This window comes from Serinus canaria, chromosome 21 (assembly GCF_022539315.1).
Source record: "Serinus canaria isolate serCan28SL12 chromosome 21, serCan2020, whole genome shotgun sequence".
Lineage (NCBI taxonomy): Eukaryota > Metazoa > Chordata > Aves > Passeriformes > Fringillidae > Serinus > Serinus canaria.
Genome location: NC_066334.1, coordinates 884,356 through 909,918, shown reverse-complemented (window position 1 = coordinate 909,918; position 25,563 = coordinate 884,356). Strand labels below are relative to the sequence as shown.

The window sequence follows — 25,563 nt, the reverse complement described above, 5'->3', positions numbered from 1 at the left end:
GGCTGCCTGTGCCCGTGCCCAGGGCCAGGGCAGGCCCCATGCTCCTGTTCCCCCTGCCCCGACCCTTCCCCATCCCCTGCACCTACCGTAGCCCAGCAGCACGACGAGACAGACGGCTCCCAGCATGGTTGTGCCTAGCAAAAGTGCCGTGGTGGGGCCGCTCACCCCTCTTATAGTGTCTGGACTGCTGGGGACCTTGGAGTGTCCCTGCCGGCTGCTGACACGTGGGGACTGTCCCACGCTGTGGGCACAGGGGCTCCTCAGCCCCACTGCCCCCTCTTATTGCACTCACCGTCCCACCTGGGAATGGCCACATCTGCCCCTCATGTGCTGGCACTATGCCGGGACCTGGTCTGGGAAGGTGACACCTGGCCCTGCTCTGGGAAGGGGCACAGGGTCCCTGCTGGGGCACAGGGTCACTCCCTCTTGGGGCAGACCCCCACCCATGATGCTGTCAGTGAGGTGCTGGGTAGCCCTGCTGCCCCCCAGCCCTGAGAACTGACTCCTCCAGGACACAGGCCCCTCACCCCACCACCCCCTAGGCTCAAGGTCTCCTTATCTCACTCTTGATATGGTCAAGAGCAGCCAAAACCCCACAGGTGCCATAGGGTGGGATAGGTGCAGGCATCAGCAGCACTGCTGATGGCCTTTGGTACACATCCCCACACCTAGATCAAGCCCCTGCTGCTTCCCAAACCACTGTGCCATACAGATGGCACAGTGAGCCACGGCTCACCCCTGTTCAGTGCCACCATCTCCAGTGGGAACTGTGTGCCCACGGTCACACCCCACTTCCCAGATTCCTTCCCCCCTCCCAAGCCCCTGCCCCAGACATGCCCATCCCACAGCTGCACCCCAGCAACCTGCACTTAAGAAATATAATATTTATTTGGGATTAAATTAAATAAAAAGCATAACACACCCCCTATACCAGCACTCGGGGGACACCGTGGGACAGATGTGGGTTTTTACCGCCACCCACAAACACGAGAGCCTCAGTGACCAATGGCAACCACTTGTGGCCACCACACTCATCCTGCCAGGCTGAGTACAACATAAAAAAACCACAATACAGCCCCATGAGCCAGCAGCTGCCTTTCTGTACATCTTTGACCAAAATAAAGAGAGACACAGCTCCTGAGGGGCTCCATTTCAGCTGGGTGGGCACACACCCCCAGCACCACACACACACACACAAACACACAGAGCCCCTCTATCAGCACCTGGCCCTTGCCATGGCTTTTGTCACTGGTGTCAGACATAGCAATACCAACAGACACTGGGCCAGTATGGCCACCAAAACACCCACCACAGCCACCTGTGCAAGCTCCCATCCTGCAGAACTCCCAATGCACTCACAACATAAAACAGTCTGGGCACAGGTGTCCCAGGGACAGACATTCTGGACATAGCTCCCCTGGGACTCAGCAGCAGCAACCCCCAGTGCAGCTACAGGCAGAGAACAGGGTGCTGTTCAGGGTGGGGGGCACGAACAACACCTACAGAGACCACAGCAAGAGGGGAGGGGGGAGCCGGGGCTGACCGGGCTCTGCCAGCAAGGTGGGCGTCGTGCTGAGCCCGCGCCGGAATCTTGCCGGCAGCCTGGGCGGCACACGGCTCGGGCATCGCTCCTGGCACGGCTGGCACCTGGCACAGGCAGTGCTGCCACTCTGGGCACCGCTGACCAGTCCTGCCTGGCCCTGTCACTGTGTGAAGGTGGACTGCAGCTCCTTGAAGGCTGCCTTCCTTTGCTTCAGCTCCTCTGCCTGCTTCTTCTTCTCCTCCTGCTCTGCTTTGATCTCCTCCTCAAACCTGCTGGCTTCATTGATGGCTTGTGCCTGTGGATGGAAATGCTCAGCTGTGACCTCTGCCAAGCTCTCCTACCCACCCCAACATCTCCTCCTCCTGCCTACCCAGCACCAAACTGTCCTGGTGCATCGCCATCTTGCAATGGGACCTCCTGAGCCCTGCCTCACCTTGGCCTCAAAGAAGTTCTTGGCGCCTTTCACCCCCTCTGTGGAGACATCAATCTCAGAGAGCCGGGCCAGGGCATGCAGCCCACTGTCCTCCTGCAGCTCACCCGCTGCTGCCTTCCGGAAAATCAGCAGGAACTGTGAGGGGAGATGGTAGCATTGGCTCCCTGAAGACCTCAAAGCCACCACAGCCACTGCCCACCTTCTCAGCAGCCTGAACAGTGGCTGGAGACATCTCCCTGCCAGTATGGAGCCTCCTATCCCCTTACCTCTCGAAAACTGAGCTTGCTGTCCAGGTCTTCATCCACCTCCTTGATCATGTTCTTCAGTCCCAGGTGTGTCTGTGGAGCCCCCAGCTTCTCCATCATCAGCTTCAGCTCCATCAGGTCAATGAAGCCGTCTTTCCCTGCATCATACCTGCAGGATGGCAGCAGAATCCTGACACATCACCACAGGGTGCAGAGCCCACACTGACCTGTGTGCTCTCACACTGGCTGGGAAGCAAAGAGGGCTAAGCAGGGACTTGGGCACTGATGGTCTCTGGCAGCTCTTCAGACCACAGGGAGCTGCCTCTGAACCGCTAACAACCCCCCGGAGCATTATGCAGGATAGTGCCTGTTTCCGTGTGGCACTTGGCAGGAGAACCTGCCAGGATGCTGCCAAGCCTGCTGCCAGCTCCCTGTGCCAGGAGCCTGAGCATATGATCCCCTTGGCTGCAGCATGGGATAGCAAGCCATGGGGCTATCCCATGCTGCAGCCACTGGGCACTGCTCCCCAGGTCAGTGAGCTCTGCTCACTGACACTACCTACAGACCTGTCAGGAATGCCCCTCCTCAGACTCCTGCCTGTGGCCATGCCACAATCCCCTCCAGTTTCCCCGCAGCCGCCCTGCTGTTCTCTCCCCTGCCCCCTGCCTGCCCACCGTGGGCTGTGCCAGCAGCGTGCTGGTGTGGCACAGCAGGATCTCCATGGGGAGCCAGCACAGAGCCGCGCTTTGTACAGTTCCACACATTGTAGGTGGGCAGCTACACACTGCACCCGTTGTGACAAGGCTTTTTTTTGGTATCTTGTCACTGCAGCAGCCACACAGAGCCCCGGCTCCCCATGCTGCAGGTCCGTGACTCATCTGTACCTCCCCTGCTGCTGTCGGCTCCATCCGTGTCTCCAGCAGCACCTTCCTGATCTGCCAGGGACCCCAAAATGGGGCTGGTCCTGCTCATCCCTGCCTACTGCTGCCATCACCCTCAGAGTGGGGCTGTGGGTACAGATCCCACATGATTTTTGCCTCTAGAACCCCACTTGGAGGATAGGATCATGGAATGGTTTGGGTTAGAACAGACTTTGAAGACCACCTCATTCCAACCCCCTGCCATGCGCAGGGACACATTCCCAGGTTGTTCCAAGCCTTGTTCAACTGGGCCTTGGACACTTCCATGGATAGGGCAGCCACAGCTTTTCTGGACAACCTGTGCCAGGGCCTCACCACTCTCACAGGGATGAACTTCCTCCCAGCATCCAAACTAACCCTGCGCCCTCTATCACTTTTGAAGACTTTTCTCCTTGTCCTTGTCCAAAATCCTTCTCCATCCTGCATCCCACAGAGTTTCTCTGCAAGGGGCGAGTTGGCTGGCCTGACTTTGCCACTTCATCCCATGCATACCACCTCCCCAGATGCAGGGCACTTCCTTTCTCTCAATCCCCTTCTTTGTTTCTTGCAGATACCAGCATCCCGCATCTCCCAAAGGGCACCATCTCCCCTGTGGAGAGCTTTCCCTGCTTCACTTTATCCTACACAGCCGGATTGTCACATCCCGAGGACAGCAGCAGCAGCGAGGACAGCGCGGCAGGGCTCTGTTCCAGAGCATCCTTCCCTTTGGAAAGCCCCAGCTCCCAAACCTCCCCAGTGGCTCGCAGCCCCGGCGCTGCTCCTTTCGCTGCAGCGAGACGCCGCAGCTGTCAGAGCAAACACGTCTGCTCCGACCGCCGGTCCCGCCTGCACGGCGCCGACACCCGCCCCGCCATCTGCGCCCGGAGCGCCCGGCACGGCCACCATCGCCTCCGGCATCGGGAGCGGCCGCTGTCCCCCCGCGGGCCCCGAGCACGCCGTCCCCGCCGCAGACTCCCTTCTGCTGCAGTGCTCGGCTCGCTGCCGTGAGCTGCCGGGGGGTGACAGCCCCCCCCCGAGGGCACGGGGAACGGGGGGCTCCGTGCACCGCCAGGGCTCCCGGCAGGGTGTGCCTGCACCCTACGCAGTCCCCCAGCCTTGTGATACGGGGTCACCGCCTTCAACTCCCCAGTTCCTCCGCCTCCTTGCTCGGGTCCGAGAGAGACTACCCAGGACGCCGATGCGGATCCTCCCCCCCCGGTGCCAGAAGGGCTGAGGGGTATTGGCATGTCGCAGCCATGCCTTCGTCTGTACTGTATCTCCGCGCTTTCCCGAAGTCGCGCTGTCTCCACGCCTCCTGCACAAAGCACCCAGCGCGGGATCTATGGGGATGCTCCGGGCTGTCCCGTTTTCCCCGGGCTACTCCAGCGCATACCAGCGTTGGAGTCCACCTCGATTTCTGCACCACCCACCCCCCCCCCGGAAATTTCCAGGGCTGAAGGCTCCCTGACAGACCCCCCCACCCCGGCCCTTCCCAGGGGCCGGGGGCCGAGCTCGTGCTCCGAGTCAAGCTCCGCCACTGCGTGGTGGCACGCAGCGCGGGCAGGGATGCTAAGGACACGCTAGCCTGGCCTCTGCGGCCCCGGGAGCTGCAGGAATGTGGGATCCCTCGGAGATGCGGCAGAAGGAATGTGAAGGTTCCCGGTCCCCTCTTTCAGACCCCTTTCTCTGGCCTCAGCATCAGGGTACCCCCTCATGGGGGACAGGAGGCTCCTTCTGCGAGAATTTCGGGATGCACAGGAACGCCTCCTGCAAGGACCTGGGGGAAGGTGTCCCAGGCACCAATCCTGGGATGGGTTTTGGGAGGAGAGCGGTGTCCCTGGCATCCCTCCTGAGAGTGGCAGGACGGGCATCCCTCCTGCAAGGAATTGGAGGTGCCTTGGCATCCTTGCTGCACAGAGCTGGGGCGGGGGGAGTCTCCAACGAGCAGCCGGGGGGATCCCTCCCGCAAGAGGCTGGGGTGCATGGGGGTCCCTCTCAAAAGGAATAGGGGGGTCCCGCCCGCAAGCACGGGGCGGGAGGCGCTGGGACATCCGCCCTGCCAGAAGCCGGGATGCAGGAACCGGGATATCCTGGGTTCCCCGTCCCCCCCGGCGCTGCCATCCGGGGACACCCCTCTCCCTGTGCCCCACACTCACTGTCGGAAGAGCCGTTCCATGTCGCGGAGCTGCCGCCGGGAGAACTCGCGGAACTCCCCGGCGGGGCTGAAGACGCGGCGGCCGCTGCCCCCGGGCGAACCCTCGCCCACCGCCCGCCCCGCGGGGCTGCCCGGCGCCGGCCCCGGCCGCGGCCCCCGGCCCCGCCGCCCCTCCGGCTCCTCCGCCGCCGCCGCCATGGTGCGGTGCCCGGATGGCCGCGCCGCTCCGCCCCGCTCCGCCCCGGGGCCGGGCTCCGGCCCCCCGGCTCCCCGCGCCCGCCCCAGGGGGCTCCGGCTGCCCGTCCCCGCCAGCACATCGCCGGCCCGACTGCGCCCTCCCGGCTCCCGCACCGGCCCCGGAGGGGTCCCATCCCCGCCGCCCTCCATCAGTCATCACTGTCCCTTCAGACCCCCTCCCCTCCACTGGCAGCATCGGCAGGGCTCATCAGCTCCCCGGCAGGAGCAACCTAGGATGACCCTTAGGGCCCGGCATGACCATACCCCGGTGGAATCCCCCTGGACCATCTTCAGGGTCCCTTTCAACCCAAAGCAACCCATGATTCCATGAGTCCATAACTCGAAGGAGGGTACGGGGAGTCTGGGGCGCTCACAACCACCTGTGCTCTTGCCATCTCCATTCATTCCTGACCCAGAGTTTGCCAAGGGTGTCATGGAGAAGACACACAGAGTCATGGAGCAGCACAACATCTCCAGGTACACCTGCAGCACCTACTCAAGCATACAAGGTCATGCTTTGTCCCAAAGTAAACCCAGGCATTCAGACAGGGAAGCATCCAGCTTCTCCCAGCACAAGGAGCAGGAAAACCAGGCCACACCAATGCCCAGAGCCCCACTAGGGATCGGCCACTGTGCACATGTGGGTGCTTTGCATGCCCAGAGATGATACAGCCCTGCATCAGCCTGCTGCAGCCATCTGCTTTCAGACCTTTTTTATCCTATTAAAAAATAAAGACCAAGAAACTGCATTGGGGCTTTGCTCACATCCTTAGCTGAAGGGGTCTGTAGAGGACTTGACACATGGACTGCTCCGAGCAGTGCTGAGGCAGAGCAGCTGCAGGGATGATGTGCTGGAGCTGCCTATTGCCTGTAGGGAAACAGGCAACTCCAGCCCCCCAAAACACTGCTGTCCCCCAAAATCCAGGGTCTGCTCTCACCTTTGCTAAGGATCAGAATCAGTAAATGAGCCTGTGCCATCACCCCACCCCACTGGTGGGGTCACTCTCCCGAGCTTGTCCTCATGCTGCTGCAGTACTGGTGTGGCTGACACAGGTCCTCTTCTTCCCAGGTGGCAGGTGAAGCATTCCTGGGGTGTTCCAGGAACTCCAGAATTCTGAATTCAGAATTATGTTCCAGTTTCCCTGTGACACGATGGAGACTGGAGGACACAGGAGTTGCAAGGGATATTTCAAGCCACATTGGCTTCATGTGCTTGAGGCCACTTCAGCAAGGACAGGACACACTCCCCACAACTGACTTCATATGTCACTGGACTGTGTTCACACACACAAATACACACTGCATATACCCTCACCACCTTTTCCACTGTCATAAATCCCACCACACTCTGTGGGACATGGACTGTGGGAAAGTCAGGTCCTACATTGTACAGTCACACCAGCATGCCCAGGAGCTACAGGATACAAACTGGAGCTCCTCAAAATACACCCTCACCTCATGCCACCTCCACCCTGACAGAGTCCACAGCGATGACTGTTCCTACTGCAGACCCCCACCTAGTGAAGATCCCCGTGGTGCTGCTCCTATGAGCTTCCCGATTTGACAGCACCTGCCATGCACCCCTTGGCCTTCGGCTTGCCTGAGCAGGGACTCTTTGTGGCTCCAGGCTACAGAACAGAGAGAACAGACACAGCGTTGACCACGAGAGCTCATCATGACCTGCTCTGCTCCCTTGCCCTCACACATGGTGCAAACCCATTGCTACGGGTGTCTGCACCTCCTCTGACTTCATCAAGGGATGCGGCCACGATGCTGCGGCTGAGTGGTGGGGCACTGGAACCTCCAGGCTCTTGGGATGGTCTGACTGACCACTCTGTGGATGGCTCCCAACAGGTGGAGCTGGCTGTTGTACAAAGAGCAGGAGTTGGGTGTTGCCTTCTCACCTTGTGCCGTTTGGCCGCTTGACGCAGCCTCTTCTCCTGGTCCAGCTGGTGCTGCATCCTCTCCAGAGCCTCTTGCAGCAGAGCCTTCTCTTCTGCCTCCCTGTGGGCTTCATCTTCCAGGTTGGACATCTCCTCCTGGCACCTCTGCAGAGAAGCTTGGCTTTGCCTGGGCAAAACAGGAGGGGAGGATTCTGTTGGTCTTTTGCCCTTACCAGCGCCCTGACCCTCAGCTGTGCTCTCCCACACCTTCCTTGGTCCTGCTGACACCGTCCCTCTGCCCCAGCCACTGCTGTCCCAGGCTCCAGCCACCCAGGACAAAGGAACCTGTCAAGGCTTTCCCGACTCTGACACTGCTCAGCTGTGTGAGGCTGCAGAATGGGAGGATCTTTCCCCACTCCTCTTGACATTTGACTTTAGTACTGCGGCCATAGACACAGACTGGTCTCAGACAGACACAGGACTCAGAAAGAAGTGACTCATGTCACTTCTTACCCCAAGCTCCCTGTCACTTGGCATCCAAGGATCAGGTCTTGTTCAGAACCCTGACTTTCCATACCTGAGCTGCTCCACACTTCCCTCATAAGCTTTCAGCACTTCTTCTTTCCTTTCCAGGCGAACCTGGAGGTTCCTGATCTTTCTGTACAACAGCTCCAGGGCCTTCTGTCTCTGCAGTCCCACTTCTGCCCTTCTCTCCTGAGGAAGGTGCTGCAGAGGCTGCATTCCTGACAGCTCCTTCATCTCCACCAGGCTTCCCAGAGCACCGATTACATCAAGGTACTGTGGGAAGAAGAGAGAATGCATTATTTACCAGGTCTGCTGCATTCCATCACGCTGCTCAGCCATCTGCTTTCTGTCTGCTTTCCTGAGGACATGACAGTGTCCCAAGGAAAGTAGGTTTGCATCTCATTCCCAGCTGCACAGCTCACTGGGATTGGATTGCTTCCTTTTCTAAGATAACTGTTTTCCCTGCTGGTGTTTCCCTGCATTTTTGGAGGGAAGAAACCCCCTTGCACAATCCACCAGTTGTGCTACCCGTGGACCTCTTCCCTGGCATCTCCCTCCATTGTTCCCCAGCCTCTCTGATGCACCATGGCATGTTTTGGGGTCCCAGGATGTCCTGGAAGACACACAATGTGCTCTGGGCCGTAGAAAGTTTAAATTGGAAGAGAAATTTAAAGGTCATCAAACCAATCCCCCCTGCCATGGACAGGGATGTCTTTAACTGGACCACAGAACAGCTAATCTTCAACATTCCTGCAGCATCCTGATGTGACATACCTCTGAAATGTTTTCAAAAGACATGTAAACTCTAACACTCTGGGCATGTACACACACTCTACACCATTTACCGTATCTATCCCTGACATACCATCTTCTCACCCAAGTCTGTCGCTTCAGCCATTTCCAAGCTCACTCTGCTGTTGGATATCCTGAGTGAGCTCCCATCAGGAACATGGTCAGGAGCCTGCAGACAGGAAAAGACCCATGGAGCCCGTGTTGGGCCTGGTTTTTGGTCAAGTGGCCTTGTGCCTCCCTTTCACCCCATGGGAAAACCACCCCAGTATTGCTGTTGTCCCAAGCCTCCCACCCTGCTCGGCCCATGGCATCCCTTGTGGTACTCTGACAGCACCAGGCAATGTGCTGGTCCTGATGGAGCTGCCACCCTCTGCAGGAGCACTGCCAGCCATCCATCAGGCTGCATCTCCTACCCTGACTTCTTATGTAGCAGCTCTGAAAACCCATATCTCCCTTTCCCAGGGCGCACTTTCCAAACAAAGTCACAGGCATTACAAACCACACACTGCCTCCCTACCTTGCCAGCCCTCAGTTTTTCTCCCAACACAGGAGCAGGTTTCAGCTCAAGACCTCCTTGTTGGACTATTTTCTCTGGTAAATCTTTCATCCAGACCACCAGTGGCTCTGAATTGCTCTTTACAGCACCTGAAGGCAAACAAGCAGGTGCCAAATTATTCCACTATCCATACAACTTTGAGGCTGCCCAGCTTTCCCAGCCTCCCTGTGAGGATGGGGAGGCCCTGGAGAGGTTGCCCAGAGAAGCTGTGGCTGCTTCATCCCTGGAAGTGCCCAAGGCCAGGCTGGACGGGGCTGGGAGAAACCTGGGATGGTGGCAGGTATCCCATGGCAGGGGGTGGAACAAGACAGCCCTTAAAGTCTCTTCCAGCCCAAGCCATTCCACAGTTCTAGGAGAGCCCTGCTCACCTGAGCACTGCCTCTTCTCCAGCATCTTTACTCTCTCCCGGAGCTCGGCCAAACCTTCTTTCTGGCGCTGGATTGTTTCCTCGTGCCCGAGGCCTCGGCATTTTGCACCGAGCTCAGCCAAATCTGATGGTGGCTCCTGAAAGAAGACAGGCTCTTGCTCAGTCTGCATCTGGCACAGCACAAGCTCAATGTAAACACAGCCTTGGTGCCAGACATTGGGCACTTGGCACAAGAACAAAGCCTCGGAAGCATTTCCATGGATTGGGGAGATATAAGAGACTTGTCAGAGACCTCCTTCCTGCTCTGCTGTGCCATGGTCAGGATATGAACCTTGCAAACACTCTGGAGAGCCGGGAGAGGGTTGGTGTACATCTCTGAACAGCCACCCTGGCGTTTTTCCCTTATCCTTTGCACCACCAGAGAACATTGCCATCTACACACAAACACCGGTGCAATTCAGAGACTGTGTCCCTCCACAGACTTGGACATCACTCTCTACACGTGCACTGCCTCTCCCAGCCCCATCCAAATCCCCACATTATGACAAACATCCAAAAATTTGTGATGGGGCTCGGGCCACAGGGCTGATGATGGCTGCAGACCCCCAGCTTCGGTCTGGCTGCTGTCACCCCACATCTCTGCCCATCCTGCTCCTGAATGGCACCCCCAGCACTGGGACCTCCCCCTCCCCATCACAGAACGTGGAGCAGGATGGGCAGTGCCTCCCACCCCTCATCAGCTGGCTGTGAGTCACAGCGGCCCCCGCAGCCAGCTGGCCTCGCTGGCACACTGCTGGCTGCCACCTTCGCTGTACAGAATGTACAATTCCCACAGTCCCTCCATCTGCTGCTGCCACCACCTGCGAGTTCTTCCCTTTTCCAGCCTCGGGAAAATCAAACAGGGATTTGGCACAGGAGAATGAGGAGCGTTTCTTCCTGTCCTGTGTAACAAGCTACCCCTACTTCTGCACATACAGCCCTAGAATTGGTTCTGCACTACCTGCACAGCCAGCATCCACAGCTCAGCAAGCTGGCAAAAGGAAGGAATGCTTGCATGTTGCTATTCCCTCTAATTGTCAATTAACACAGCCATTAGCACGCACAACACTTGGTGGTTCCAAACTGCTGTGCAAACATCAGCTCATTAACAGCAGCAGCCTGGTGGGGGCTGTGGGTTCCCCGGATCAGAGGCAGCACAGGCAGCCCTGCCTCAGGAAGGGTGCCCAGCCATCCCCCCCCACCCTCGGGCCAGCATGGAGCAGCTCCAGGCTTGGCTCTCACCGTGATGCTGAGAAGCACCACATGCCATCAGTGCTCTTGGCAAACCCACACCTCGGTGTTCTCCACGAGGATTTACCCTCTGGGAGGCTTCACTCACCTGCACTGGTGTCCTCGGAGCATCCCCTGTGTTCTCCAGTGTTTGTTGGGAAGCATCCCTCAGCACCTGGCAGCGCCTTTGGGCTTGGCTGTGTGGAGAGACAAGAAGTTGTGGAACCCCATGATGGATGAAGGTGACCCAAACAGCTTGTGGAGAGCAGCACCCTGGGCACCCACTGATGACTACCATGGTGTGGGTGGGAACACTCGCTTAGATACAAGTGCCTGAGTGACACATCTACTGGCATGAGCCCCACTAAACCCCCATTTCACATCCTGTGTCATGGATTCAGAGCTGAGCTCTATCCTGATAATCTCACACATGCCTTTTGCTCTGAAGAGAACCCTAAACACCGTCAGCTGCTGGGGACACACAGAGTGGCATCCATGAAGCCTTGGGTGATATCAGGGTGTACCTTAATTCTTCAGCTGCTGCTTTCAGGGCCTGATCCTTTTCTTCCACAAGGTTGGACATCTCAGATAGCTTCTCCCTGAGCTGGTTCACTTCCCATTCCTGGTGTTTCAGCTGCCTCTGGCTGTGCTCCAGCTCCACCTTCTGCTCTTCACTCAGCTCCCCTAAGCACAGAACAGCCTCGTGGGATGCTGGCTGACTCATCACTCAGTCCTGGGGATCTGCAGCTGGTGCACCCTCATGGAAGCAACAATGGGGCTCATCCCTGCAGAGTCCTGCCCTTAACAGCTGCCCTCAGATCCTGGGCCATGCCAACAGGACATCCTGGTTTACTAAATCCCAGTCTCTTTGTGCAGGTACAAGCCAGGGCAATTCCTTGCTGTGGTACTTTTCCTTCAGATTGAAGGACAGGTCACCAGCATTTTCTGACTTGCATTTTTTGACTCCACACATTCCTCATGGGCTCTGTCCTCATGTTCACAGCCCTGCCCATGGAGGAATTCCAGACAACGCTTTCCCAGTCCACTGGCTTAGAACATTTTCAGCTCCAAGAAGTTCACCAGTGTGATTTCAAGCTCAGTTTTGTCTACCTGCTCTCCCCCTGATTCTCTGATACTCTGCTCTCTCATTGTCACTGCTATTACTTAGCCAAGGATGGGGAGAAATTCACCTTCCCAAAGGGAACAGACTGCCTGCTTTGCCCCCAGCAGGACAAAGCATTGCCTGAGAATTGTGACATCAATTTCCTGTGATCTGTGTGTGCTTGGAAGAGGATGGGGACGATGGCAGCCACACAGGGCACATCACCCACCTCTCATGTCTGACATCCTGGCTCTGGTTTCTGACAGCTCCCTGCTGAGCCTGCTGATGACTGCCTTCTTTTCCAGGAGAGTGCCCTGCACCACTACCAGCTCCTCCTGCAGTTTCCTGGGAAAGATCAGTGCAGATCTCACAGCCATTGGGATACCTCACTGCAGGAAGCCCATGCATGCCTTCCTGTGCTGCATTCCTGCTTAATATTTTATTATTTAATTATTTTTTTACCTCCCTTTTGGTCCCGTGGGGTCACCCTTGTGGGAGAGTTAGGGATTGCGGCCGGAAGATCTCGGGCTGTTACGCGTAGACAGGAAGACCCCTCCTCACCTTCAGTCTGACCTTGGCTACCTGGCCGCACCCAGGACAGGGCCAGAGGAAGTGACAACAGACTGCCCAAGCCATAAATACCCCTGAAACCTTTGAATAAACGCCATTTGCTATCCACCACATTGGTGTCTGCAGCATGTGGACCGAGTGACTCTGTATTTGGGTCACCGTGCCGGACCCCAGAACCAGGTCGCCTTGCAGGGAACTGCAACACACCCTGTGGTGTGGGATTGGCCACACCACTTGCTCTCACCTGGAGCCATCCAGAGGGGATGGCAGATTGTCACATGCTGTTTGGCATCACTTTGATGCTCTATGCCCTTAGGATCACTTCAGCCCAGCAAAGGGACTCAAGTCCTGTCCCAGACTAAAAAGATCTTGGGAGAAGTGGCATTGTACTTCCTTAGGCTCTCCCAAGTGGTCCCTGCCCTTCTCCAAGCATCTCTGATCACCATCAGTGAGTGCTGCTCACCTCAGACAAACATGAGACTCCATGGCAGGACAGATCTCCAGCCAAGCTCCCGATGCTGCGCTGTGGGCATGACACTGAAGTCCTAAAGGACACAAGGAAAAAAGGCCTATTACTTCTTTGTAACACTTACACACTTGTTGCTTCTGCTACACAAATAACTTCCTTCGAATGGCAGCTCTGAGGACTGTCTCTTTGGGAAACCCATGTCCCTGAGAGCGCAGTTCCAGGGCCAACCACATAGTTCTTGGCATCCAGCCTTGACTGGGATTGCTCCTGTCTTGGAGAAGCCCAAAGCATGCCAGTCTTGTAATTTTAGAGGGCAAAGAGCCCTTCTTCAGTGGCAAAGCCCTGACAAAACCACCAAACAATGAAAAAATGTTCTCCAAAAGCACCAAACAATGTGAGCCTTCTGCAGGGCCTCACAGAGCTTGTCCTGCAGGGGAATAACCTTCATTCAGTATCTTCCCAATGTTTTCTATAGCAGCAAATTCCACACACATTTCATGTTAACCCAGCCAGTTCCTGGTACAGCCACATCCCATACAACCCTCACCTACCTTCCGTCTTTTCCACAAGTGCTGCCTTCTCCTCCTCCAGCACCTTCTGCTGCTCAGTGGCCTCTAGCAGCCTGTCCTCTAAAGCCAAGATGGTCAGGGAATGCTGCCTGCTTTGCTCCCTGTATCCTGCTACTTCTTCTTGCAGTTTCTGCCTCTGCAACTCATTTTCCTCCTGGACAGCCCTGAGCTGTTGGCTCTGCTGGAGCACCTGTTGCTGTAACACAGCCTGGGAAACAAGATGTGGGAGCTTGGTTGGAAGCACTTGGGGGTTTTTTTGGGATTACCATCAGCACCATCTCCCCTGGATGGTGATCACAAGAATGGAGGGAAGGGAAGGATTTCAGGGATGGGGGAAACCTTCTTCTCCAGCACTGCATCCTGCACCTGCACAGGTCGGTGCAAGTACCTCTTGTGCAGTGATTTTCTTCAGCTCACGCAAAGCTTCTCTCAGTTTTCCCTCTGTCAGTTCCTGCTCCTCTGCCTTCTTTGCTGTTGCCTACCAGAGGAAATTAGCAGTAATTAGGTTAGCCAGGAATCCACCTGTCTTTCTGCAGAGCTGCTCTCTGTGTATTGGGGCAGGGGCAGGGAAACCCCTTCTTCCACTGATTTGAGCCCCTGGAGCACCACACTGCACTTTTCCTTTACTTCACTCCAAGAGTGAGCTGTTCTGCTTCACCTCCCATGCTTACCTCAGCCATGTTTCTTAGGTGGCTTTCCAGCTCTTGGATCTTCCTCTGTTCTTCCCCCACAGATTTCTTGCATTTGTCCTTCTCCTCAGTGACAGCGCTTTCCAGGATCTGTGAATCAACAGACCACAGATTCACTTCAGGAAAAAAAGACCTCAGCTCCAAGGAGGAAAGCAGCAGGGAGGGTCATTGCTCCGGATCGGGGGCAGATGATGGGAGAAAATCTTGGCAGGACATGAGGTGACTCGGTGAAAGAGAGGATGGGAGCACCCAGGGAAAAGCACAGCTGAGAAACTGGGTAGGAGCTGCTTGGCTGCTCCCTGCCTGAATCCCTAGAAAACTGAACACTGGAAAACCACCATTCCCAAGGTGCCAGACACAGAAGCAGACTGGAAACTGTCCTACAAGGCTACCATGATCACAACACACACATGGCAAAACACCCATTCACACCCTGACTGACACTGCACCCCACACCAGAGCCACTGGTGCGATGGTCTGGGCCTCCCTGGGGCTGAGGGGGACTGCGGCCCCCTGCTCCACAGGAATATCCTTTTCCAGCCAAAAAGGAGCCAACAGGATCCCAGCATGGGGAGGGAGGGAGAGGAGGCTTGAGAAGAAGCAGTTGCAATGCTTCCCTAAGCTCATGGATCATGATGCTCCTTGCTTTCCCTTTTCCCCTGGTGACTGACTGGCAGCTGTACATCCTGATGTAACCTGCAGGTGCTTCCCAGTTCCACCATGGATACTTTTGTGAGTTTACATCACCTGGATCCATATGGGAGGATATCCAGTCCCTTGGGACTGCACTTAGTTTGGAGTTAGAGGTTCCTCCTCTCGTTATCCAACACGCTTATAGACATCCATTTTTCCCACGTAACATTCCTATTCTGAAACACTAACCATGTCACTGTACCTGTTTGCTCTCCTTGTCCTTTTCCAGGATGATTTGCTGGATTTTTATCTGTAAGTCTTGTTCATGTTTTGCTTCCAGCTCCTTTGTGTGCTCCTGCAGCAGCTCTGCCTGCAGCTCCTGGAGCTTCTCTAATTGCTCCTACAGGGAGACATGGAGGTATTAAAGTAAGTGTGTCAGCAGCAGGGCAAGAAATAAACCTCCTGTGTACATTCACTCACAAGAAAATTACAAAAGAGATCTCCTCTCCATCCTGCTGCATTAGGGATAAGGACACACTGACAGTGGGCTCTGTCTCCCTTACCTTACATTTCCTGTAGACTCAGGGATCTCAGCTACTGCACATCTCCAGTCCAGGTGCTATACTGGCTTGCTTGGGACTGCCATCATATTTACCCATAGAAAGGTTTATGTGCATAAATATTTCTCTACCTGCAATATCTGATTCCTCTGTGCCATCTCCTGACTCTTTTCCAACAAGCTCCCGAGAACAGCCAACAGCCCTGCAAAAGTCAACAGAGCCTCACTGTGTGGAGTGCTGACACACCATATTATGGATATCCAGGAAAATTTCTTCATGAAAAGGATGGTCAGGCATTGGAATGGGCCACCATCCCTGGAAGTGTTCAATAAAGTGTGAGGCTGTGGCACTTGGAAACAGTGCTGGCTTTAACGGTTGTACTTGGTGCCCTTGGAAGTATTTTCCAGCCTTAAAATTTCCATGATTCTGTGATTTTCTCCCCAAGGAGTGGCTCATGCTGGACTTTCTCCTCTACATCTGGCTTGCCAGGACATCCCACATTCTCAAGAGCACAGACCTTTGCCAGAGGTGTGCAGGTCCATCCCCATGCTGTTCAGGAGCTGCTCTGCACCCTCCAGCCAGGACAGGGGACCACGTGCCATGTCCACCACTGCTGTCCTGATGGCTGAGACAGAGGGATCCAGGCACAACAGCTCCAGCTGCCCCAGCTCCCCTCGCAGGCTGGCGCTGCTGCAGGGGCTCCTCAGGCAAGCCTGGAACAAATGGAACCAGTGGGGGTCAAGACAGTCTCCACTGTCAGTGGTCTTCAGGGACTGGCAAATGATACATCATTTCTGAACATCTCAGACCAGGCTGGATGGGGCTTGGAGCAACCTTGTCTAGTGGAAGGTGTCTCTGCCAATGGCAGGGGGAAAACAGGATGGGGTTTATGGAGAAGCTGTGACAAACTCCTGGGAACATGAACACTTAAGGATGATGCTTTGTTTCAGGGTTGTATCTTTACTCTGACCTTTCCTCAGGCCAACAAAACACCCTGTGCCACTATCTCCCAGAGGCCATTTGGTCCTCAGTATTTAAAGGGCTGACCTGGAGCTTCTGCAGGGAATTCTTGAACACCTTGATGTTTGCAGACACCTCCATCTCCTTTGCGAGCCTGGAGCTTAATTCTCTCTGCAGACTCTTCTCTCTCTCGTGACTTTGTTGGTTCTCATCAGAGATCTGCCTGATCTTCTCTATCACCTGGCAAAAGTGGGTGAAGAAGGAGGAGGATAGGGCTTATGCTGTTTTCCAGCTGAGGGGCCAGGGATTGTCTCAGAGAGCAGGAACTGAGACTTGCTGCAAACTGGCAGCCACATCAGATTCTGGGCTTGTCCCTGTTGCAGACCACTGACTCCCTCCAAGCTTTGGGAGACAAAAAGGACTGTGTCCCCTTCATGTCATGGAGTGTGGCAGCAGCTCTGGCCACAGAGAGAAGCACACAACTTCCCCAGGCATCGTTCTGGGAAAGTCTGAGAAGATCAGAGAAAAGAATGAGAAACAATTCTTAACTTGCTGCACCTGGTATTGTGAACATGTGGAATGTGTTAAGGAGATTTGTTTACCAGAGGGTGGTTTCTTAATTAGCCAATGGTGATGGTGTTTTAATTGAAAGACCAATCAATTGTACCTGTAGCGAACTAGGGTATAAAAAGAGCAATGGATTTCTTAATAAACATTATTGATCAGCCTTCTGTGAATTCATGGAGTCTATGCCAATTATTACCTGGCTGGGGGCTGGTTTGCTGTAACAATGGAGCAGTGCCATTCACCTGGGATAGCCACAGCCCAAATCCTCCTCTGGAAAAGCCCGGGTGCTGCAGCCCTACAGCACATGGAGCAGGCACCACGGCTGATCTGCAGCAGCTGCTGTGAGCCACTTGGGCTTTGCAGGCTCCGAACATCTCTGTGAGCTGGTCTCCAAACTCACCTGCTGCTCTGTTACAGGTTTCCCTGTGCTGCCAGCTGCTGATGGAGAACAGACTTGCATCACTCGGCTCTTGAAAGACTCCAGCTGCAGCAGGGATCCACATAGGGAAATAAACACCACCAATCATTGACAGCCACTCTGCTGATCACTGATGGTCCATATCTAGTATGATGCTATCTGCAAAGGGCTGTCCCTGCCCAGAGCAGTATTACCCAGGCACTGAGGAAGGTTGATGTGGCTCCCAGACAGCATAATTAAGATTAGAGATTCCTTTTCTGTATGCTATTAAACTGCTACGTTGTCCATGCTGCCCACACCAGTTCTGGATAAGCCTTTTATACTTCACCCAATGACAAGACAAGTCCCATGCCAGGGTTTGGTGCTCAGGACTCTGGGTTTCTATTTCCACAGCACATCTTCCCCATGGGAAGCTGCATCCCTGTGCTGCCCATGACCCCAGTGGTGATGTTTCCATCCCTGCCATCCCTACCTGCTCTCCAGCTTGCTGCATGTCAGACCGCAGCAGGCGCTCCCTGCTCTCCATCTCCCGCAGCTGCCTTGCCTGCTGGGACCATGCTGCCTTCAGCTCCTCCTCTGCCTGCAACGAGAGCTTTGGCATCTTAGAATGACATCCAAAACCATGCCATGGGCATTTCCACCACTGTTCCCATTAGACAAATCCAAATGTGTCTTTGAATACCAGGAGACAGACAGAAATTCTGGTGCAGGGAGTGGGGTTGCAGCATCGACCCTTCGTGGCACTTTTTGTCTGGGTTTTGTCCCTGGGATATTGTCCATCCTTGACTTCCTCACCCAACACCCACACAGGGCACTCTGCCATCAATTTTTCTTCTTCCATCAGGGTCCATGGTAGAGCTCAGGACAGTTGGATGCCCTGCCCATCCAGCCTGTGCTCCCAGGGATTGCTGGTCCCCATCTCACTCCCCTGGGATGATGGCACCTGCCCTCTGAGTGTTCCCTGCAGCCAACTGTACCTTGGCTTTCTCAGCCAGTTGCTTTTGGATGCTCTCATGCTTCTGGATCTCCCCCTGCAGCCCCTCCAGGTCCTGCTCCAGCTCCTTGATGCGCTGCAAGAGCCCGGGGAAGGTGGGGGTCTCACTAGGGCAGCTGGGCACTGCCCCTCTGGATGACCTCCACTGATCAGCAAGATTTTCTGCCCATTTAAATCACTTTGTTTACTGGAATTCTCTTCTAACCTGCATTTACTGTGGTTATATCAGCTTACAAGTGAAATTCAATCTGATTTCTGATTCCCCCCAAGCCCTCTCTCCTCCACCCTCCCCTTCACACTGTAAACAAGTGTTGCAGATCCAGGACTTCCCCAGGTCTTATGCCCAGTATGTGCCTTTCAGGACAGGAGCTGAGTTCCAAACAGTTCCCTTACAATGCCAAGTTAATTATTCCCTCACTGATGCATTCCTGCAGCCACTGCTTACCCAAAGTGACTTTTGACTCACATTTCTGCAGGAGATTAGTTCTTGCTCTCTGAGTTCATGCTTAGTTTCTTCTATAATTCTCGAGCACTAGAAGGAACGGCAGCCAAGGAAAATAACCATCAGGGCAGTGACACCATTGCTCCTGCTGTGAATGGGACACTGGCACAGGCTGCCCAGGGCAGTGGTTGAACTGCCATCCCTGTAGGAATCTAAAAGATACTTGGGGACATGGCTTAGTGGTGACCTTGCTGGTGCTGGGGTAATGGCTGGACTCAGTGATCTTACAGGTGATTTCCAATCTCAGCAATTCTGGAATTCACAAGTCAATCCCTGTGATCTCCTGGTACATTGCAGCCAACACAGTCTCTGCCCTTATCATGCTCCCAGTGCAGCTCTGCCAGTTGAGGAAGAGCTGCCCATGCAGAGGAACAACCTGCTGCTGCACAAGCCAGGTTCATGTCATGGATTCTTTAAGGACGAATCCAGGCTGGGCCACAGAGAGCCCCACAGTGACATGCACAGTGACATGGTTCCTCGGGAGGACCTTGGCAGGAATATTCTGTGTGCACAAACAGCTGCTTTGTTCACAGAAGCCCAGGGCACACAGTACCTGATGCAGAGCAAGGAGGGAGATCCAGCTGGGGAAGGAGACCCTGATCTGTGGGCATCCTGGCACACGCAGACTGGTCATAGGACCATCACCACTATATCCCAGTGACACAACTGCTACCATCCTCACCAGAGAGAAGCACGACCCTTCTCACCTGCTTTCCCACCTTAATCCCCATGTCAAGCAGGGGGTCATAAATTACTGAGCCCCTAATTAGTGCTACCAACCTTGGCTGTAACCTCAGCCAGCTGCTTGTCCTTCTCTCGGTTTTCCTTACTCAGTTTTTCAGTCTCTTGCTGGAGCTGCTGGATTTTCTGTGCCTTTTGCAGGAGTTCTCTTTGCATGTTGCTCACCAGACCTGAGGAAAACAACTCTGGTCAGAGGTCACCCAGGGATGGGATACTGGGAAGAAAAGCTTCTCTGTGAGGGTGGGGAGGCTCTGGCACAGGGTGCCCAGAGCAGCTGTGGCTGCCCCATCTCTGGCAGTGCCCAAGGCCAGTTTGGATGGGGCTTGGAGCAGCCCGGGACAGTGCAAGGTGTTCCTGCCATGGCAGGGGGTGGAATGAGGTGCTCTTCAGGGTCCCTTCCCACAAGGCACTAGGAATAATTTGTTGCCTGTAGAGTCTGGCCAATGCTTGCTCCTTATCCCGAGCCAGTCCCAATCTGCTTCATGCCCTGACCCAATGGTCCAGGGATACAAAACCTGCAGTCAAAGCCTGGTCTCTCTTCAACTTCTCACTTTCCCGCCGCAGCCTCCCGATCTCCAGGTCTCTCTCATGGAGGGAATGGCTGAAAACTTGGTTTGAGTCTTTCTGCAAGTCATTGATCTGCAAAACACAGATTTACCTGTGCTCCTCACCAGAGTATTCACTGACTGCTACCCCTTCAGGCAGGGTCATCTGGCACTTGTGGTTTGGTTGGATTGCTCTTTAGCATCTTCAAATACCATCCTAAATGTGCTCTGGCTGCTGAAATCCTAATGCCAGAGGTGTGAGGGAGGGGAGGGAGGGAGGGAAGGGAGAAAGGAAGTCTCTCTCCCTCCTTTCCCTTGTTTTCAGACACACAACCGCTCCTGCCCAAACCTGGCTGCTACCCCACAAACACACCTGTACCTGAGAGGTATTTTCCCTGCTCGGTGCCTTTGGAAGCCTCCAGTACCTGCTCCCTCAGGGCTCTGATCTCCTCTGTTTGGGCTCCCAGCTCTTGGTTGAAGGTGAGCAGCTTCTGGGTCAGCTCAGCCTCGTTCCTCACTGCTGCCTGGGCCAGTTTCTTTTCCATGGCTGCGATCTTCTCCTGTAGGTCTCTCATCACCACATCCTTCCCCTTTAACTCTGTTTCCAAACCAAAAAGATGATCCACTTCCTTCTCCAGTAGCTTCTCACCCTGCTGGCAGATCCAGGTTCCACTGGTCACTCTGCAGCCACAGAAACTCCAGACCCCTTGCCCAGGGGTACCAACTCAAGAGACCTGCTGTCCCTGGCTTAGCACATCCTCCAGCCACCCACTGTCCCCATCCACCCACTTTGGTGGCAGCCCCCACACCCTGCTGGGACTCCTGGTTGGACACAGACATTTGGCAGGGTTCACCTGCTCCTCCAAGGACCAGGACAGGATCCTCCCTCCCTCCCTAGCATTACCTTCCCCTCCAGGAGGAGATCCACCTTGTGAGGTCCTAGGGAAGGGGCTCTCCCCACATGGCTTGCACCATCACCTGAGAAGCTGGCTGACACTGGAAGAAAGCAAAGTATCAGCATGAGAGGTGGCTGCAGGCAGCAAAAATGCTCCCTGCAGCATCCTTTTCCTTTGTCCCAAAACTACTCCAAGGCAGTGGCCACTGTTCAGGGCATGAGCTCCCTTCACAACCAGCAGAGAAACAAACCAAAAAAAGACTGCAAAAAACTTAGACTGCAAACAGTCTGCACAGAAGAGAGAGTTAATTCACCTTCGGGGAACAAAAACAGTACAGAAAAGAGAGTTAATTCACCTCTGGGAACCAAAACAGCCTAAAAGTAGCAGAGACACAGCAGAGAGAGGCTGCCCTTTTTTTTTCAGCACTGGCCAGCCCCCCAGAAAGCTCTGCTTTTTTTGTCTTTCCACATGGGATCAGCTCTGCTCACTGCCATTAGGGCATGGAGATCCTTTGGGCTGTTCTCAAAAAAAGGAGTTTTTGCTACCCTGGCTGTGTGTGTCCCTGCCTTTGCCCTCACTGAGGTTTCCAGTTCAGCACTGGGACTGCACTGTGCTGCCTCACTGCTGACTTTGTGTTCTTATGACAGCTCAAAAATCCCAAGCCACAGCAGGAAAAGCACAGCACTGTGCACCAGGCCTCAACATCCATGGCAAATGTCACCACCTCCAGCCCAAACTCTCACCTGTGAGAGGTGAGAGTTTGGGCTGGAGATGTGACACATGTGATGTGCCCTGCTCTATCACATACTGTATTTCCAGAGGTGCACTGGATACAGATCTATTTTAAAGTGCTTTCACTAGAGACAGCCACTTCAAAGGAGGGAAAAACCCACTTTACATAGGAGTCAAGAACAGGCGCAGGAGTCAGTGGTGCAGATAAAGTCAATCATGGCCCTTCTGGGTCCCACACCAGGAAAAAGGAAGAGGAAATGTCTCTCTGCAAGGGCAACAGCATTCCCTTTGGGATGGCACAGCTCATTTCTTCCCTGATCCAAATGCCACCCAGGACCACACACAGATTTTGATCAGCTCCAGGGGACAATGACTCGCACCCAGTTGCTCAATGCTTGTCACTGCTCTGCTCCAATTAAGTGGCTCTGTGAGGACACCAGGACACAAATGGCTGGTTTTGGCATCATGGAGTACCTGGCCTCACTGCAGAGGTCCTACTGGATTTGTCCAGAGAGGTGGCACTGGCTGCGCTCCTGTCCCAGGCACTCGCAGGTCGCCTTGGCAGCACCAGATGGGGCACATGGCCAGGGGCTCTGGGGGCCCCACTGCCCCGGGAGTCAGGGGGAAGCTGCCCCTGCACCGAGGGCAGGCACAGAGGAGATGTAGGAGTCCAGGGTTTGGGCTCTGCAACCACCTGGAGCTGCCCACTCCATCCCATGCGATGTTTCAAAGGCAGACAGGACACCTACGGTGGGAAAGCACCAAGTTATCTGCAAGATTTTAGGAAATATTTTAGCCCTGGAGTCATCGTATCATGAAAAACCCAGGCACAGATCTAAGCAGAAGCACAATTTAAGATTTTTTCCCATTTCCATTACGTAAGGATCAGATTTTAATCAGGGCATCCAGATGCTTTGCTGAAACAGAAGGAAATTATTGCGGTTTTCTGCTTTTTGAGCTTTTCCATCCGCATCTGACTGCCCTAATTCTGCACATCATTTGCACAATCCAGGAGCACTCCTTTCACAGCTCTCCTGGCTCACACATGGTCCTATCCCATTTGTTTCTCCCATTCTCTCATGCAAACCAAAGCCTCTCATTGTGTTCCTGTTTTCCCATCAGCTGGGCCTGTCAGACTGGGAATTAGGACACTGTGTGCTGTTCTCCTAAAGAGCAGAGCTTTCTAGGACAGTGGGGACAAGCCACCACCAAGGTCTCAGTGACAAGGGCTGCATTAAACATCTGCCAGTGGCGTTGAACCTGGGTGTGGGTTCTTCAACACCCGGCTGTTAACAGAGCCCCAGACCCCAGTGCAGACTCCCTGCACCTCCAGCACCTTCCCTTCTCCCAGGGTACATGTCAGCCCTGCTGCTTTGCTCCTGCTGTTGCCCACAGCGCTGGCTTCCAGCGGGATGGCACAAAAACCTGACAGAGTCCCTATCTGGGCACGGCAGGGTGTGATTCCCAACGGGGTGTACTCCTCTGCACAGCACCTCCTCTCAGATTAGAGGAGAGATCCCTCTCCTTTGACAGCCGAGGTGGTTCCTTCCCTGCAGGCAGCAGGGTCGGGCTTCAAAGCTGCCCCTCCAAAGGAGGATCCCAGGGTGAGGAAAAGGCACCCCATGGACAGGCTCTGCATCGCTGTGCAACCCGATCCTGTGCTCACGTGCCCTTGGGAATTCAGCTGCTCACTGCTCCAACACGATCTAGCTTTACCTAGGCAGCATCTCAGATTCTTCAAGAGCCAAAATAATAAAAATATTACTGGGGATCTGTTACCTCGTTCTCAGGGGTTCCAGGATGAGGGAAGAGACAACAAAGTTGACTCCATGTATCAGAAGGCTTGATTTACTATTATATGATATATGATATATAAAAACTATACTAAAAGAATAGAGAGAAGGATTTCACTACAAAGCTATGCTAAGAATAGAAAAAGGAATGTCAAAACAAGTCTTCTCAGACCGAGACCAGCTGGACAGGTGAACTGTGATAGGCTCTTAATTGCAAACAGCATGAGGAGGCCAATCAGAGATTTTCTCTGTTGCATTCCACAGCAGCAGATAAGAATTGTTTACAATTTGTTCCTGAGGCCTCTCAGCTCTCAGGAGGGGAAAAATCCTAAGTAAAGGATTTTTCATAAAACATGTCGGTGACAGGGATCATCAGTTGCTCTATGTTTTATTTGAAACCCAGCTTCTCTCTTGTTAAGTGGCTTGGGAGGAAACATAAAATGCAAATAGATGGAAAGGACATTTTCCAGGTCTTCCTTTGCCAATGCATCTCTGTCCCGTACTTTTCCATTATCCTACTGAACTGCCTGAGTTTCTTCAGCAGAGGGAGCTCCAACTTTTCATTTCCTCCTCCCCCGTGACAGGAAAGATGTGAGCTACTGTCTTTACAAATAATTTGATGGGTGAAGGTATGGGCGCTGACGTCTTTGAAATGGGTCTTAATGTCTCTACTGACTTTGGGCAGCAGGTTTGTTGCAGAGCCCAGACAGCATGGCTCCTGAGATAGGCAAGGGTCTGCACAAGCCTGAACTCCTGAACTTTGGGGTAAAACAGTAGGTTCAAGGGGGAAATATGTGGTAGATGGTTTGGGAAAGCTGTACCTTCCTAGTACCTCGGCCAGTGGGAAAAGGAAGAGGGCACCATGCAACCAAGAGTTAGGATAAAAGGAGGCTGCACCCTCTGAAACCCCGAGAGAGAGAAAACCCGAGGGGCATGTGCCCCAGTTGACTCTCTCCCTTTATTGGGAGAATAATTTATCTGGGAGATAAATTGGGAGAATTATTTATCTGCATAAAGGTTAAGGACTCCTCTGTCTCCTTTTTGGACATAAACCTCAGGCGTTTCCTGACACTCACCATTGGCACTTTTGCTCAAAATGTCCAGTTGAGCTGGGAGCAAGTTCCTGCTTCTGAAACCTTGCCTGGGCAGGAGCACCCGCCCACCCACCTTCCCCGGGCACCTTTTCCCGGGCATCCCCAGCCCTACCTGGGCAGCCCCATCCAGCACCAGCTCAAAGGACGCTCCCGCGGTGCCGAAGCTCAGGATGTCCCCCGGCCTCACCCTGACAGCCGCGTTCTGGACCTGGCAGCTGTTGACAAAGGTGCCGTGGGGGGAGTTGAAGTCCTGAAGGATGAAGCTGTTGTCTGAGGCGGAGAACTCCAGGGCTGCATGGCGATCTGCTACCCCTGCAGACTGAGAGCAGGCAAGGGACAGGCAGGGAACCCTGCTGGAGGTGGCTCCAGGTTCATTCCTGCTTTGCCAAGCCCCTTTTCTGGCCGTCAATCCCAACACAAACTGCTACCTCCACACTTTGCACGGAGGGCTCCAGCACATTCCCTTCCCTTCCCTTCCCTTCCCTTCCCTTCCCTTCTCCCTTCCCTTCCCTTCCCTTCTCCCTTCCCTTCTCCCTTCCCTTCCCTTCCCGTCCCTTCCCTTCTCCCTTCCCTTCCCTTCCCGTCCCTTCCCTTCCCTTCCCTTCTCCCTTCCTTCCCTTCTCCTTCCCTTCCCTCCTTCTCCTTCCCTTCTCCCTTTTCCCTTCTCCCTTCCCTTCTCCCTTCCCTTCTCCCTTCCCTTCTCCCTTCCCTCAGCTGCCTCGGCCCTACCCGCAGGACGATGTCGGCCCCTCTGTGGCTCCCGATGGTCGTGGTGTAGGATTTCAGCTGGAAACAGCCCTCCGAGCTCTTCAGGAAAGCTCGCAT

At 54.6% G+C, this 25,563-nt stretch overlaps 2 protein-coding genes across 11 annotated transcripts in view; both read right to left on the bottom strand.

Annotated features, from left to right (window-relative positions):
* Positions 1-1,626, bottom strand: part of LOC103824333 (chymotrypsin-C) — a 4,018-nt gene extending 2,392 nt beyond the window's left edge. Inside the window, exons 1-2 of the mRNA XM_009099586.4 lie at positions 1,544-1,626; positions 87-241 (exon numbers count right to left, since the gene is read on the bottom strand). Coding sequence (XP_009097834.2) covers positions 87-241; positions 1,544-1,626 — 238 coding nt within the window. The remainder of the gene's footprint in view (positions 1-86; positions 242-1,543) is intronic.
* On the bottom strand, positions 174-25,563 carry LOC103824349 (EF-hand domain-containing protein D2-like). Of its 10 annotated transcripts, XR_007779306.1 has the most exons (29): positions 25,468-25,563; positions 24,851-25,057; positions 22,326-22,596; positions 21,128-21,219; positions 20,649-20,876; positions 20,194-20,317; positions 19,718-19,848; positions 18,902-18,967; positions 18,419-18,511; positions 17,914-18,021; positions 17,424-17,507; positions 16,544-16,696; positions 16,014-16,209; positions 15,628-15,698; positions 15,199-15,336; positions 14,286-14,393; positions 14,003-14,092; positions 13,597-13,822; positions 13,040-13,121; positions 12,236-12,351; positions 11,429-11,588; positions 11,014-11,101; positions 9,637-9,772; positions 9,230-9,357; positions 8,786-8,881; positions 7,973-8,193; positions 7,417-7,582; positions 6,968-7,140; positions 5,894-6,671 (listed from the first exon to the last, which is right to left on the bottom strand). XR_007779306.1 is itself a non-coding variant. In XM_050982708.1 (28 exons), the coding sequence occupies exons 1-28, from the start codon at positions 25,561-25,563 to the stop codon at positions 2,385-2,387; spliced, it is 3,681 nt and encodes a 1,226-aa protein (XP_050838665.1). In that variant the 3' UTR covers positions 2,262-2,384. The 10 variants fall into 10 exon arrangements, 8 of the variants coding, with proteins under 8 accessions (XP_018780230.1, XP_050838668.1, XP_050838665.1 ...); XM_050982708.1 differs by lacking the exons at positions 5,894-6,671; positions 6,968-7,140 and adding an exon at positions 2,262-2,390; XM_050982706.1 differs by having other exon boundaries at positions 5,894-7,140.

What these genes read in the sequence shown, in the direction of transcription:
- LOC103824349 (XM_050982706.1), bottom strand. Translation starts at nt 25,563, where the DNA reads ATGCGAGCTTTCCTGAAGAGCTCGGAGGGCTGTTTCCAGCTGAAATCC. An exon ending in AACTAATCTCCTGCAGAAAT is followed by an intron (nt 18,512 to 18,901) that starts GTGAGTCAAAAG and finishes GGGCTCTTGCAG; the next exon opens with CGCATCAAGGAGCTGGAGCA. An exon ending in AAGCGGCCAAACGGCACAAG is followed by an intron (nt 7,141 to 7,416) that starts GTGAGAAGGCAA and finishes TCTGTTCTGTAG; the next exon opens with CCTGGAGCCACAAAGAGTCC.